Here is a 16,684-nt window from a genome sequence, read left to right as displayed (position 1 = left end):
CATTTCGTTGGGTGAAATTCAGCTCTATTGTGACTCTGCAGACACATTTGAACATTAGTTACTTTACAGATCCAGAGTAATACAAATAAATATAATCAACACATTCTGTCGCTATCCCGCTGTCAGGGAGGCCAACGTGAAAAGCCTGAAAGAAGTGATACGACGACAGCTAGTGTTTCATCTATGCTGAACTTTCACCTCCAAAAAGCAGGATGAGACTGTCTGCGTGTAGATTTTGGGAGCTACGTTAGATACCTCGGTCAGAGGTGACAGAACAGCAGTGTTTCAGCGACTTACCCCTCCCAGTGTGGGTATCGGTTATACTAAGCTGTTTACCATTTTAATACATACACATATGTATTTCTTTCACCGTTTACTCACAAATGCCTCAACTTAGAATGCATTACACAGGTGCAGGCACTTTGTAGAGTAGAATAAACACAATAACTCATAAAGCAACATACCAAAGCAAAATATCACTAAAAGGCAAAATACATTGACTAAACTATTTTGAATTCACCTGTGTTGATATTGTGAGAATTCACAATACATTCCTCAGACACTTCAAGATCTGGTACGTATGTATCTAAAATTGATTGAGACAAGTGCTCTCATCCACATCCTGGTCTGCGGCGGTGTCCGGCTCATGGATAAAGCTGTAGCGTCGATATACTGATCCACCTCTACTGGTGTACACCACGTCCACCTCGTCTCCACTGTCCGGCTCGGGAACACCGTGGGGCATATTGATGGTGGCGCTGCCACTGAGTCTCTCATAGCTTTGGCCCCAGCAAAGCCTCTTCCTGGCATGGGCCTTGACCAAGGCAAACACGGCCAGAGCCAACCCCAGTGCCAGCAGCAGGGCAATAGGAAGGCCAGCTGAGGTGTGCTTCAGAGTTCTAGAAGACATATTCAGGTCCGTTGCCTGATCCTCTCCTGACTTGGGTTGGGGAGCCTCCACACACAGAGCTAGAACAAAGAAACTGCCTTTAGTAGATGGTCAAATAAAGACAATTGTGTTTGTTGCGATAGGCAGCGTCTCTACCTGAGCGGCTGTCACAAACACAACAATCTGTGTCATTCCCTCCAGTCTGGCAGCAGTGGGCACAGCGGTTCTCCACAGCATGAAGAGCAGAATCCCGGTGACAAGTCAGACACTGGTCGGGTCTAGGGCCAGTGCAATGCCCACAGGAGCTGTCGCATGGCTCACAGGTTTCCTACAAAAGGTACAATTTCAGAAATGATATGTTCTCTGGACTGGGCACATCAAAGAAAAACATGGCAGTTGTCGACAGATCAGTCAGTAATGTGGACTGTTAAGAACAGAGACTAGAAACCAATTTGTACAGATGTGCTTTCTATTGATATCTGAGTTGTAGTATCTGTCTGCACTTAAATGCTCCATATATTTAAAAACAATTAGGGCTAAACAATTATTCAAAATGTTGTCAAAATTGCAATATGGCCAGGAGGCAAAATATTTGTTAAAGGCAAAATGTGTGTGGAAAAAAACTTAAGGACATCAGCAGTATCTCATTTATGGATACAACAACCAAAGTACATCCACTATTCCAATGTAGCAGTGCACTGATTTTAAGGGAGAAATGAATGTGACCGCTTTGCTCTTTGCGTGAGATATAAATCAGACGTAGGCATTTATCTTGTGCCTCGAAATATTATGATGATAATAATTATACCTTTTTCGAAAAGTATTGCCCCTCCTCACAGTGTGGATAGCAGACTTTGTCCTTTAAAGTGCTGCCCCAGTCGCACGTCACACATCCGTGAGGCGAGGCATCTGCAGACACATATACGTACTCATGACACGGAAACGGATAAGACAATGTTCAACATTGACAATAGGTGGAGAAGACATAAATGTTTGATAGCTTAAGTCAATACAGGGGTCGGCAACCTTTTCTATCCAAAGAGCCATTTTGCCCTATTTTCCACCAAATACAATTTGTCTGGAGCCGCAAAAGCTATTTGATATCACAGCTTATAAAGTTGTATATGTAGTTATATTATATATACAAAAACTGTAGTTTGTTGTATTTAGGAAAATACAGAACAAGAATAAAGACAATTCTTGACATTGTTTTGCAATTTTACCTGATATAACAATATCAAACTCTTATGAAGAGGAGAGTTTTCTGCAGCAGCGTGACACTTTTCAGCACATGCTGTGTGCTTGTTGTGGAAGCATACAGGTAAGCCAGCATCGTTGGCAGTGAAAGCAAATGAATACGTCCACGCAGAGTTAAACTCTCTATTTTCCTCCGTGACTTTTCTTTTTTTGGATATATCCATTGATAGTTTACCGAGGGCGGGGGTCTGAAAATCATGATTAGCCACCTGCAGGGAAAAGCGCTTGACAGGGGTTGAGGATTTAACTGCCTGTGGGAATAATTAACATATACAATTCTGTTCATTCTTGCTTATGAAATATATTCTCTCTGAACACATTTCTCTTTTTGGAGAGTCATGCGAGATAACTTCTTTGATTAGCGCAATTTCCCTGCTCTTCTTTCTATTTCCTCGTCTCAGCCCCATGTGTCACGTGTGTGTAAACCTCGCTCGAGTCAGGAAACTTGTCAGAATACCCATATTTGATTGGCTGAGCTGCATCACGTGATGCGATTTGCAATGCATTGGTCGGTGTGTTTCCTGCACCGCCGAACAAGTGCCGTAACGGCTGAATCAGAGGCGCCGGCTAAAGTTTAAACTCTGTGCCCAACATGTATAATTCCGAATTATCTGTTTATTATTATTATCGAATTATTATCCGAAACTATCGGTTTTTAGTTCCTGGGTCCGGATCCGGTGCGCTAGTTGGGGACCTCAGGGAGCCACAACAGAGAGGCTCGCGAGCCGCAGGTTGCCGACCCCTGAGTTAATGTATAGCTTCATCGTCTTTACCTGTGCAGGTCTGACAACTGGTGTGGCACTGTTTGCAGATGTCATTGAGCCGATAGAAGTGGTGTGGGCAGCGCTCAACACACAGCTTGGTGCCTTGCAGCTCCAGAAGAGGAGGCGAACAGGCCCTGCAGGACTCAGGTCCTGGTCCTGTACACTGCTCACAGGACTGGTCACATGTCTCACAGTGGGAGCCCTCTCTGTAATACCTGAAGAAATGCATCATCAATAAACAAGTCAGACATGTACTTTGATTTTTGGATTCTGCCAGACATAATTTAGGATTGAAAAGGTAGTCTATATCTGTGGAATTGAGAATAAAAGTTTCCAGAGGAAGTTGTTCTACTGTTGAAGAAATTGCATAGAAATGGAACTGTCTCTGTTAGGTCATTTTGTTGTTCATTTACAGACATGTTCTTTGTTTTGTTGGATCAATTAAATAGGGTGGGGAGAAAGTCAACAGACCAATTTGTTTCATTGCAAAGTAAATATTTTCAAGACAAATATGGAGGCTTAGGTTGTGTACCTTGTGGGACAATGGGTGACACAGAGTTGAAGGAGACGCAGGTGTCCTGCAGAGCAAGTGAGGCAATCTTTCGGGGATGCTCCCGAGCAGGTGGAACAGGCGTTCTCACAAGGCAGACAGAGGCCCAGCTCTGTTCCGTCAGCATCCTGCCTTGTGTCGTATGTACCAGCCGGACACTCACTCACACAAGTGCTGTCTGGAAAAAAGCAGACAGACCCAAAGTCCCATACCCAATTTATTAGTACACACTCATGCATCCTTTTTACTGCTTTATTTTTCTGTCCTGTTTATCTGGACACTTTTTTTGGCGCCTAACTAGTCACTTTTTAAAAATCAGCTTCTCTGCTGATTTCTGTTTATTTTACACCCGAAACCCCCTCAGTATGCAGTTAAAAATTGGTGGAACATGCTCACTGTAAAGGTATTTGGGGACGGCACAGGTCTGGCATTCATCGTTGCCTGGACCCTCACAAGAGTAACAGTGCTGATGGCAACGCATGCAGGTGAACTGGTCGCCGTGTAGGTAGGTCCTCGGTGGGCAGTCGGTGTCACCGGTCACGCCACACAACAATGTGTTTGGGTCCAGCACAAGTCCCTTCTCACACTGGGTGCACTGGTTTGCGTCTGAGCCGGAGCAGCTCATACAGGTCTGGTGGCACTCTGCCCGTGGTGTAACAAAAGAGACTGCGTCAGGTGAATGTCATACGACTGTATTTGCAAAAGGGGATGAGATCACCAAGGTAAATGTATTGTCATCTGAAGTAAAGAACAGACATGGTAGTGTTGTGGTTTTACATACTGTGGATTTAGTGCTTTCCACATAAGCAGAAGCAAACGTCTATACAATTGTCAATTGTGTCTTTGTCAAACGTGTCCAGTGATTTTTCTGATCAACCATTGTCATATTATAGAATGCCATACAAAGTATCATAAAATAGTCACAGTATAGTTTGTCATAACTAGCATTAGGGCCTTGCAGTTGTATGCCTCAGCAGATCATCAAGTTTCAGTTTATATCCATGTCGTACACAATGTCATCGCTTCGTCTTATGAGTTTTGGCCAAAAATGTGTGTCTTTTGATGTCACAGGGACCTTGACCTTTGACCACCAAAATCGAATCAGTTCCTCCTCGTGTCCAAGTGAACATTGTTACACCAAATTTGAAGAAATTTGCATATTTACTGACTTAAATTGTGTTTCAGAGATATCACAGAAACGCTGTTGCCGGTGCAGAGGCCTTACAAGGTGATACATTTGACTATTTTAGTTTCCATAGGTGAGCTGCCCTTGTGCATAAACAATGAGACCTGCATAACAATTTTAAAAAGGGCAGGGCCAGATAATACATAGTCAGAAAACTATGTTGGCCTGCATATTCAACGCTGCTTAAGAATTGAATTCAGTCATGTTGTATCAAGAGGCTTACCTTGACATTCCAGAGCTTCAATTTCATAGTAGGTACCAGTGGGACAGTCTTTGGAGCATGTACCCTTATAGAGTTTGGGGCTAAATGTTGAGCAGGTCTCACAGTCATCTGCCATGGGCCCTGAACAGCTGACACACGTTGGGTGGCACTGACCACAGCGGCCCTCCTCCATGTCCTCATAATAGCCCATGGGACAACTTGCCTTACACACACCGTTCAGCATCAGGTAAAGGAAACTGCATTCTGAAATGATATTGAGGAGGGGTGGTAAAGATGTATGAAGAGATTTCAGGATGTGATACAATGTCTTACAATTCACTGTAAAATGTAATCCACTTGGAACATTTTTCCTCTTCAAGAAAGCCGCCCAAACAGCCAAAAACTCACTGAAACAGGTCCTGTCATCTGAGCAAACGTCACAGTGGGGAGAACAGCGTCTGCAGGTACCATCATCTGCAGGATATGCCCGCAGTGAACAGTTGAGTCTACACATACCACTCTCCAAGTAGTGGCCATCAGCACAGGATAGACACTGGGACTTGATCCCATCACATGACAAACAGGAGCTATCACAGGCTTCACATGATCCCTCTGCTGTCTCAAAGAAACCTCTGAAATTAGTCAGTAGATTTGTTCAGGCATAAAGAGTGAAATCAAGAACACACCATCATTAACAAAGGTTTTTTTTTTTCATTTTACTGCTTAGCTCATCCAACTGCTTACTCTGGGCAATTTGACCAGCACCTCCCCTGGTGGAGAAAAAGTTTATAGCTGCCTTTGGAACAGCTGACGCAGTTATCACTGGTATCCACGCAGGCCTCACAGCTTGGCGAGCAGTCCTCACACAACTGAGTGGCAGTGTTTGCGTAGGAGCCAGCTGGACATTGCACTACACAAGAGCTGTCCTGACCCAAGAAATATCCTGTGACACACAAATGCACACACAATGCATCAAAGGAACTGGGATAATGTTTCAATTCATAGTCATAAGTGAAGATAGTATATACTTGTACCTTTGAAACAAGAAGAGCAATCCAGCGCTTGTGAGCCAAAACAGGTCTTACATGAAGCATCACATGCGTGGCATTCACTGTATTTCCCTGAAAAATAAAGTAATAAACAGAGTAACCATATCTCACAATATAATGAAACATCACATTTGACAGAACACAGAGAAGTATTTGTTGATCTGAGCACAGAAACTTGACAATCTTCTGCATGACCCACTTTTACCACGAGAGGGAAGCATAACACACTATTTCAAGAACAAGTGCTGTGTTGCTTAGGCACAAATGGTGGATGCAGTTGGGGTGTTACCGGGTATTCACAATAGGAAAGCCACTAAATTATCCATTATTGCATGTATGTATGTAAACTATTGATGTTTACATGCAATTCTTACACCCTTTATATGTATACACAACTGAATACAAGGTATAAGGATTGCATGTAAGGAATAACCAATCTTTTATATAATACTGTGTATTACAAAAATAAAAATCAGTTATACTTGTAATGCAACACATTGGTATGAGGTCACTTATGACAAGTGCTCTTTACAATGAACGTCAGACCGACGATAAATAATCAGCCCGATTACCCTGCATGGTTGATGACAGTGGAGTGCGATAGTCCAATGTTGTTGACACAGACACCACAGGGGAAGCAGATGAAGAGCCCTGTGCTTGAGGCCGAGAAGCCTTTTGAAATAGCTCTACTAAAATGGCTTTTGAATGAAAGGTGAGGCAGTGCATGTGCGGCAGGGTGACATAGTGAGTTGGAGAGCGTCCTTCAACCTAGAGGTCCTTCAGCGGGGTTCAAGCTACCGTCTCGGGGGCAAGCATCCACCATGCTAACGTGTCCTTGAGCAATCCCTCCAAATTCCTAGGATACTGCTCTGACCTCCCACAGGAGAACAACCATTATTTCCACCAGGGAATCAAACTAGTCAAGTATCATGTTATGCAGTACAATCTCTGATTTAACCGTCACCTGATGTCATAATCACTTTGCTTTCATGTCGTCTTGTCTCTGATAAGTCAGAAACAGTTACCTTTTGAGAAAGATCACATTAACTGTTCAAAAATAGGCCTGATTTGGTTGTTCCTCTTACCTTCAAAGTACTGTCCCAAGGGGCAGTTAGCCAGAGGGCACTGCCCATGTAGAGGAGGGTTTCCACCAAGGCACAGGTCACAGTTGGTTGACCGAGGTCCATGGCATGTCTGGCAGGAGTTGTGGCAAGACTGGCAGAGCCACCCACTGGAGTCACTGAAGGTTTGCTGGGGGCACTGCTTTATACAGTCACCTCCTGACGGGGCAGTAAGAGAAGAAGTTACACTCGTTTTTGGTACAGCACTTCATCTGAATCAGCAAATAGTAATCATGAAAAACCTAGCAGAGACAATGCTTTAGATAATAAATAATTTACTATTTCAACCAATATCTATTGAGGGAAGTTTCAAAGACAGTCTTACCATCGTATGCAGGAGTGCCCAATCACTTTGTGATATGGTAACATAAAACATTTCAGGAGGGCAACACTAAAGCATTCCAATTTGCACAACACTGTTTAGAATCAGTACAATCCAAAATTTTGTATTGAAACATAGCAGAAAAACTAGCAATGTGGCTCTGATGTAGTCTCAGATTAAAATCGCATCAAAAGATCTTCATTTACTTCTGTCTGCCCTTTCAGGATCCCTCTCTCTGTCTCTCTCTACCCAGGTACATACTATTACTGAAATAGTTCTTAAACTAGAACTTGTGGCTATAGAAGAGCGAATAAGCTGACCTTCTGTGATAGATGCTGTCTGACACAATGTATAACCACATGCCCATGAAATATGTACATGTTAAAATCACATTGATAGAGTGGATGTATGCTCGCTGATCTGTTATTAAATCGCTACAGGCTTTACTTACAATCTCAAAGCAATTGTTGTCTTTAGATGCCCATAGAGAACACAACCTAAGAACAAAATCATAATTCCTTGTTTGCATAAACCATTCATTTGCATATCTCATGCTCCTGATTTGCAATCCAAATGAAGACGCCAGAGTGCCATTATTTGACTTTAGCAAGAATGATCACTCTCTCATACACAGGGATTAAAGAGTATATTACACCCAAACGCTACTAGTACAGTGTAGGACAAAGAGGTCACCTGACTCCTTTAGTGTGCTAGTAGTAAACAAAATATACACGGAAATTCTCATTCTTTGTGACCGGTACCATTGAGGAAGTAACCAGGCTGGCAGGCAAGACAGCGTGTGATACTCCTGCAATCTGTGCATGGTGCTGGACAGGGCAGACACAAACCCCTGCCCCAGTCTTCATAGGTGCTCTGGGGGCAATGCCTGCGACACTGGTGTCTGAAACTGCAAAAGAAAAGGTTGATTCACAACTAAAATCAAATACTATCCATAAATAATCCATAACAGTTAACAAACCATACGTCTAAATCGAGGGTTGGTGTATGCGTGTGTGAAATCTGTCAATAAATTGTTGACTAAAACTGTCCGTCATAGCTATTAACCAAAAAGAAGCTCCTTTTTCGAAAGCAAACATGCAGAACAAAGCTATTGAAATATGAAAGACCTGATGAAAACCATTGTGATTGTATTGTATGATGTCAAAGCTTTACAGTGAATGAAGAATGGCTTTGCCCACATGGATGAGTCTGAGGCCGTGAACTGAAACCAGGGAAAAGACAAAACAAACCGCATGCAAGAGGAAATCATGCACTGTGTCAGTCCACAGCACACCTGCAGCTCTATTGTTGACTTCAATTCAGTCCTTAACCAAAAGGTGCACTCAGTGAAACATCAGTAAGGGCAGCAAACAGACACCAAAACATAATGTAGGCTGCTTTACTTGAAGCTTATCATGGTTCTATTCTCTTCTTAAGGCAGAAAGTTAATTGGTGTTTTATTTGTAGCCCAGAGGCATGGGGAGATTTCTATCATGAACCTGTCCTATTAGTCCTTCGGAGCTTAACTGAGCTATTAAACATGAGACAGCTGTCCTAAAAAAAAAAAGAAAATCTAGCCCGAAGGAGCCGAGATATTGAGTTGCAAAAATGACACACATAAAACATTTAAACAAGAATGACTCCTAATTTAGAGACTTAACACTCTAAATGAAACGAGCTAAACGGCAATAATAAGCCACTAACTTATATAGTACAACATGCTCTGCAGACATCCAACATGAGAGAATTTTACCACCGACAGTCTAGACGCAATTCCCGCTGCGTTGCCATGGATTTGGTGGTAAGATGCGGTGGTTGTTTGAGAAGGAACAGCTGGAGGCGCCACACTGCATCCGTCAACTCACTCCCAATAGCAACTGGTGCAGACCAGGCCCTGTCTCTGGCCTGGAAACAGTACACCGCTCAACAATCTGCGGGATGTTTAAGAATCCCTCTGTGCAAATATTAGACTATCCATTCCAGGAGAGCACATCAGCATTTCCAAAGGAACTTTTGTTTAGGGCTTTTACTCCTTGAATCGGTTAGGAAAAGGTGATAATATGCTGTATGCAGTCCCTAAAGTTAAGAAAGCTGAAGTAAATAAACTGTAAAAACTATATTGAGAGTGAATCCCAACTATTTATTGGTTTAGCTGCACAGATAATCCATAGAGATGAAGATAAATGTCAAGCATCAATCATGCTGTGACTCTTTTCAATAGCCAGTGTTTTATAGGAGAATAACATTGGCTCCACAGATTCACAGTTGTGCCAAAACTGTCTGGCTTAAACATTTTTCATTACTACCAGCAAAACCTCGGTAGTGGAATTTCTTTAAGTGCTGGAAACTGTCTCAATCTATCACAGTGAGGCGCTTCCTGCAGTTGATGATCGCCCCATGCTCTATGGGGGGTTTCTTTCATTGGTGTTTGCCTCACATGGTAGATGTCATAAGTACTGCTGCCACAGAAATGACTGAGAGGACCTGCTGTTTTAAATCTCTAAACTATTACTGTTGAAGTAAAACTTACACAATTAGATTCACGGAAGAAGACTGAGCATCTCACTGAACCGATGTAAAGTCAGTACGAGTAGGTGAGTGCAGTGAAGCGGGGCATTTTCCTTCAACCCTCCTCCGCTGTGATTCACAAGAGCAGTCAGTGAAGTCAAGATGGTACACCCTACATAGTCACACCCGATACTGGCTACGCTTTCCACTTTTACTTGTTCTCTTTACTCCTCTCCTTTACACACATAACACAAAAACACACACCGTTAAGCATCTCTGTGAAGCAAACTACTCTTCTGTGCCCAAACCAAGGCTCAGGTAACAGTGTACGACTCCGAATGGAAGGTAACCCGACCAACACAATACCAGGAGGCCTAAACTCGGGGGGAGAGGTAAACAATTGAAGGTCTGTTCTACCTCTGCAACCTCCAAGTGATAATGTGGCGTAAACAGATATACAGATGAAATGCAGTTTCTTGTGAATAAAAAGGAACAGAATTGAATGAAAGGTAGGGTGTATCAACTCACAAACTGCATATTGATTTACTCTTCATGTATCATGGCAAAGGCAATGCTAATAAAAACAATTCCGAGGTCACTTCGTTGTTTAGAATTACAGCCTAACAGTTGTTTGCCTCCGCCAACAAGTCATGTTGCAGTTTACATCCATGTCTGTCAAAAATGTCATCATTTTATCCTACTAGAAAGAAATTGTAAAATTGTCATAATTGTCATATTAATTATTGAGTTATGGCCAAAAACATGTTTTGTGAGGTCACAGTGACCTTTGACTACAAAAAACTGACAATCAAGACCAAAAACTCGTGTTTACGATGTTTACTGAAGTAATAAATCAATAAAAAGTAAGGTAATTTTCTCATAGACTTCAATACAATCCGACTTCCTTTTGCTGGCTATTAGAAATAATGCAAGTTGAAGGCACTTCCACGTTGGCTTCAGTTTTCAAACCGGAAGGGTGCCGCACTGGAAGGTACAAACGTACGGACAACCCAAAAACGTAATAACCAGCAACAATTTTGAGGATAGATAAATATTGTATGTATTGCAGAAGGCATTTCTTCTACTATTTTTGGACATTTTATTAATCACGCTTCATCATACAATGAATTAAATTGTTGGATTAATCTAAACTAATCTTTAGTAGCAGCCTTAACAATATAAAATGTTAGCTATATATAATAATACCTAAGAAAGCATTTGATATCATTGCAGAAAATATGTGACGATAGAAAAGTGCACTTATTATTAAAAGACAATTATAGAAAGAGGAAAAAAACCTCACAGAAAGTAACCTTCCACGCAGCTGTTGCAGATATCAGGGTCCTCTGTGCAAAAATGAGAAAAAAGGTGATTAATTAGAACTCATATGGAAAAGCAGCCTTCATTGTGCACCATTATTATTACCAGGGTTATACAAACAGCCAATGAACCTTACATTAGGGAGGGAATAGTATGGCGTTGTATGGTGACTTGCCTGTGGAACATGCTTTGCAGCCCATCTCACAGTCGATGCACTCGCCTGTATCCGGGTCCTGCACCTGCCCTGAAACCCAGACGTCCAGCATAATAACATTGAATGACTTTCTCTTAAGCTACAGCCAACACAGAACCTATGCTTTACATTTACCTATGACACAGGACGCAGTTTGGCAGACTCCATTTTGGAGTTTGTAGTGTTCCCGACATTTGGCACATATGTTGCCATCTGTGCAGAGTTCACAATTGGCTGTGCAGGGCAGACAGGCATAGTGGCCCCTGTCAGGATAGAGTCCCCGGGGGCAGTGTGTCCGACAGCGACCTTGGTGAAGGAAACGTTCCTGTCCATCTTCATCTGAGGAGGAGGAGGAGGAGGAGGAGGACACAGGGGATTTGAATATAAAGCCTACTGTATTTTCTCTTCTGATGAAGATGCCATTAGCCACACGGAACTCCTGCCAGGAAACGCCATTTCCAAAAATCTAGATTCTTCTGAAAGTGGAAATCAATGATCTTCTCATAATAAATGTAGAAGTAGAGCCAAACGGGCCCGACAATTACATGGAAAGAAAGAAAGACAAAATGACAAGCTGCCAACTGTGTTAAAGTTCGGTGTCTTCAGCACTTAAGACATATTGCAGAAACCGAAAATAGAATATAGTAGCCGAACAAATGGATGTCAAAGCCATGAGCAACATCATGAACTGATGGCTGCAGCACAGGATGTTGACTGTATAGGCCTGCAAATAACAGATCACAGTTTGAGATCACTTCAAGACTGATGTCGCTCCAACTAATGTAAACAACGGCAATCAGAGGCCGAAGAGAGATCAGAGCTGTGGGCAGAGACAGAGGCTTCTGTTGGCTCTAATGATTCATTCTCTGCCACCTGCCATAGCTGTGGCACCTGAGGCCTCTCTGGAAGAATCCCAGTGACAGCATTGTCTCCTCTGCTCGTTGCTGCACTTGAGATGTGCGCGACAGGGAGGAAAGGGGCCTTTCTGACCCTTCCACTTCCCAGAGATTCAACCTCAGCGAGCACAGAGAAATGTGACTTCTATACGACAACGTGCAACAGAGCATGAGGAAAGCGGTAGAGTCCTTTGGCTTTCGAAGTGGGTTCAGAAAGAACGACAAAACGTATAATATAATCAATGTACATTGAAATGCTGTTCGTAAAATCAGAACGGCATCATTGTGACGAAGTCAAAATGCATGTATTAAAATAATATATGAAAGAAAGGGGTATGTGTGAGGGAAAGAGAGACTTGCAGGTTTGTCAGGTTACGCCCAGTGAACTGAGACAGTATAATACTTCTAGCCCGAGGGGATATTTTTTCCTTTCCCTCTGATTAACAAAGGCCCCATTCTAACATGATCAGATTACACCGTGAAAGCTCGGGAGAAAAATGATCACACCTTCGTTTCTTACCTATTTCAAAAGGCGCCCCTGTGACAGGAAAATCCGACCCCAAAAGTTCTACTCAATCTCTGACTGTTTACCAATGGGTACGTGGTAAACCAGAGCTGAATGCGCCTCTTCTCATGCAAAAGCATTCAAACAACTTCGCTCTGGTAATCATTAAATAGAGCTGCAGCCCTCTCTTTCAGATGGATTAATGAGTCTGTGACATGGCTTTGTTTTTAATCATCCATCTGTGGAGCCCCAACTAAATAAATTAAAATAAAATAAAAACAGAGGAATTATATCGGTTAATGGCCAGCAATTCACGGATCACATGTGCGCAGCTCATAGAGAAATAATGAGAAATGTGAAATTTGTCATTTGATGAAGGATATTGTCTAACTTCGATGAAGCCTTTGTTTAGCTGGTGGTGATTTATTTGTTGTCCTTGCATAACTAGGGTATACAAACCATCACTTATTTGAAACCCCTGTTAAAGTAAATCAAGGGCATCGTATTATGAGGGAAATAAAAGATTTCATTCATATATAATTCGCCTTTTCCTTTGGAAAAGCCATCCGTGATTTTATGCTGCGTTGAAAGAACATTTTACTCACCAACTCCACAGGTAGTGCATTCAAACAGCTCGTGCCCGTCGCACTCGGAGCAGGTGGGGTGGCAGAGGACACACTGGTTCTTCAGCATAAACTCTCCGCTCAAACAGGGCGATGAGGGTTTACATCCAATAAATCCCACACAGTGGAGAAAGATCACAAACGCGACGTCGGACCGCATGGCTGCTGTTCCGCGAGGACTTTCACTGGAAGTGAGGGGGGGGAAAAAACAACAGGCAACCAGTCAGGAGTGCCTCCACAGACGCAGTGTCCGTGCAGCAGGTACGCTGGCAAATCGATATGGGGCTCTGTGACACCAGCACAGAAACAATTCGCAGGACCAGTTCGCCCAAGTGAAGCTCTCGACAATGAGCGTGGAGTGCGGGCAGCATTTAGTAAAAGAAGAAGAAAAAAAAGAGAGCAACCCTTCTGTGTCACAATAGACTATTTACAGCCTTAACAAATCACACTATACTGTGTGGCTGGAGAACAACGTTAATTGAGATGAGTGTCTGTTTGCAAAGCGGTTGGTGCATGTTTATCCTTCTAATTAGAAACAGGGAAGCTTAGGTGATATACCTGCCAAACCAAATGCATTACAGACTATAATTAATTAGCTGTTGTCTAGCCTTCTAAAATGTATATTGCTATAACTAGGTCAACATATTTAGCATGTGTACCTTAAATTATAGGCCACTTTTTTAGCACTATCTTCTCGGAAGAATAATGTGAAACGTTAATTGCTATGATGGAACTGTTTTAATTGTAGCGTAAACCCCAGTGATGCATACAGCACGAGCAGCTGTCTTCTTTACATCATATTAATATAAAGTCCTAAACCACACAACGCCACTATATGCCTCGGACTTTGGTACAATATCAAATCCAAGTGACGACACAGCGGCCTCTCGCGGCTCCTACCCGGATGTGTGAATCCGAGTGCGTGAGTCAAGCGTCCTCACCGGCCGACGTCACGCGGCAGCGAGGCTGCTGGAGGAGGCGTGGCTTTGTTCTGCTGCAGCGGAGAAATATGACATGGGGATGAGCGAGAGAGAGAGGGAGAGACACAGCCTGACAGGAATTAACGGTTCGACAGAGGTCTGGACTGCAAACCGTAGGATGGGGAGGAATGACTGAAAACAGAACGGTAAGAGACAGACCTGCTTTTATTGCATTTTGCACACACACAGCGCCACAGGCCGATTCATGGCTCATTTGACAGGGAACACAATAGGCTACCACTGCAGACAGGTGCACCTGCCTTAATGCGAGTACGTGCTTCGATGCATTCAACTTCAGGTTCCGTGCGAATACCTTTTTATTTTAGGTCGAAGGCAAATGCATCCAGGCCACAAATCTCATCGACGGTTTTGGGATGAGCCGCTGTAGTCTGAGAGTGAAATGCTGTAAACATGGATGTGGTCTTCTATCTGTATGCTTAGTCACAGACCTTTGTGATGTAGAAACATACAGTATATGTAATACAAATATGAGAGAGATGAGAATATTATTTTGTGATGGTGGCATATCCTAAAAGAAAACAGCCAGGGCTATTAGCTTATTGGAGGCTTTGGTTCTTTTTACAGACATGCTATTTAAATCATCACAGTGTATTTTGGGCCAGATGGCTGAACATGTAGATGGTGATGGAATACATAACAGCTACATGTTTCATATAGTAAATCAAAGCAATCTCACTCTTGGTTATCTGTTCATCTTAGAAGGAAACCTTACAATAACTGCAAATACCACTGCATGCTTTAATTCTGGTGCACAATATCTACCACATACGGCTGCCTGTAAAGATGGTGAGGCCACTAATTCATTGCTATGTTATTTTTAAAAGACCTACATAATAAAACCTTTAATCTATCATTAATATCAGCTTATATTTGAGCTGGGTACAACACTAATGAAATGAACTCCACGGTTTCCTCCTTTGGAAGATGATGTACATCAAATCAACTGGTTTGCTGTCTTATACCCTTACAGCCTATTAACCCTGTCCCAATGCTTCACTTGGGCATGAGATGGGCAGCTGACCGTAGTGGAGTCTGATTTTGAGACAGCTTGTATAGATGGGCAGAGATACAAAGCAGGGCCCGTATCTGCCAGGCCATGCCAGCTCCACAGAGGGCTTTAGTGCAGCAGGGCGCTGGGGAGAGGGCGCTTGGCACCTGATCAGTTACCACAGTGAATTCTGTTCCTGTCACCGGCATTTAGCTACAGAAAAGCAGAGCAGAGATGACGGTTGTTGTTGAACCCAGTTGGGCTTTCATGTCACATGTGGCAGTGCCGCTTTATCAAAGTGCTTGTCGACTGATACAAGATGACATTCCGTTGCAAACATCTGTGCCAGATGCCCACACTACCTACTTCAAACACCTAAGAAGAAAACGTTACACTCATAAGCTTTTAATGTAAACAAATAAATACAACACTGGTTGCATTTTTGGAATGACTCTTTAAGTTTACATTTCTACATATTTTGCACCCAAAGGACCCAGCAGAAATGATGGTGTGTTCTTCTTCTGGTATCATGAGGGAGGAATCTAAAAAAAAACAATGAAGGTAAATGATCAGGTGAACCCTGAGAAGCACCTGGAAAAGGGGCTTAAATCTCTTGTTTCCTTTTGAAAAGAATCCCACATCTCCATGCCTGATTTCCTCCCCAATGTTTAGTCCTTCAGAGGACATGAAATGAGTCAAGTGCCCATGGCAATCACCGCCCAATCACTGCACGGCTCTGAAGTTGGCCCTGTTCTTCAGGCATCTCTACAGGTGGGATAGCGATGTCAAGTGTTCTGTCTGCAGGCAGCGGGAGGTCAGCTGGAGGCCATGGAGGCAGGCACAGGGGCTCCTCTCACACATCAGAACAGGGGAGGGTGGAGCTTTCCACAGCCACTGCCCCTGTGGTCACATGTGAGTCGGCACACTGGCCTTGATGTCGGACAGGTACTTCTGGAAAATGTGTCTCCAACCCTTCTCAAATGTGAATATGTGGCAACGTGAAATGCACCTCCAAATCTCAGACAAATTAAGTTGTAAGCCTTGTGTCATGAAGCTGTAATAAATCCTCACACCAGTATTCCCTTCTCTGCTGTGGTAAAGGCTTCAACCACAGAACACGTTTACTGCACAAACCATTTAACCGTGATTTATGAACACTTTTATAATGAATCCATATTTTACAGCGTTTGCGAGGTCAGGGTTTGGGTTTAACGTTTGTTTGTTTTCTCAAGAGGTGTACAGGGGATTCTACATGGCCTGTGACTATCGTCCGAAGGGACCCATACGCTTCTGAAAAGATGATCAGAGGC

At 42.9% G+C, this 16,684-nt stretch overlaps 1 protein-coding gene across 1 annotated transcript; it reads right to left on the bottom strand.

The window, feature by feature from the left end:
* Positions 1-113: 113 nt before the first annotated feature.
* On the bottom strand, positions 114-3,139 carry LOC306783954 (uncharacterized protein; the record flags this gene model as incomplete). The annotated part of the gene is made up of 4 exons (XM_079277756.1): positions 114-969; positions 1,046-1,217; positions 1,698-1,798; positions 2,920-3,139. The coding sequence occupies 4 exons, from the start codon at positions 3,137-3,139 to the stop codon at positions 587-589; spliced, it is 876 nt and encodes a 291-aa protein (XP_079133882.1). The 3' UTR covers positions 114-586.
* Positions 3,140-16,684: the final 13,545 nt, after the last annotated feature.

This window comes from Melanostigma gelatinosum (genome assembly GCF_949748355.1).
Source record: "Melanostigma gelatinosum genome assembly, chromosome: 1".
Lineage (NCBI taxonomy): Eukaryota > Metazoa > Chordata > Actinopteri > Perciformes > Zoarcidae > Melanostigma > Melanostigma gelatinosum.
This window is presented reverse-complemented; position numbering and strand designations above follow the sequence as displayed.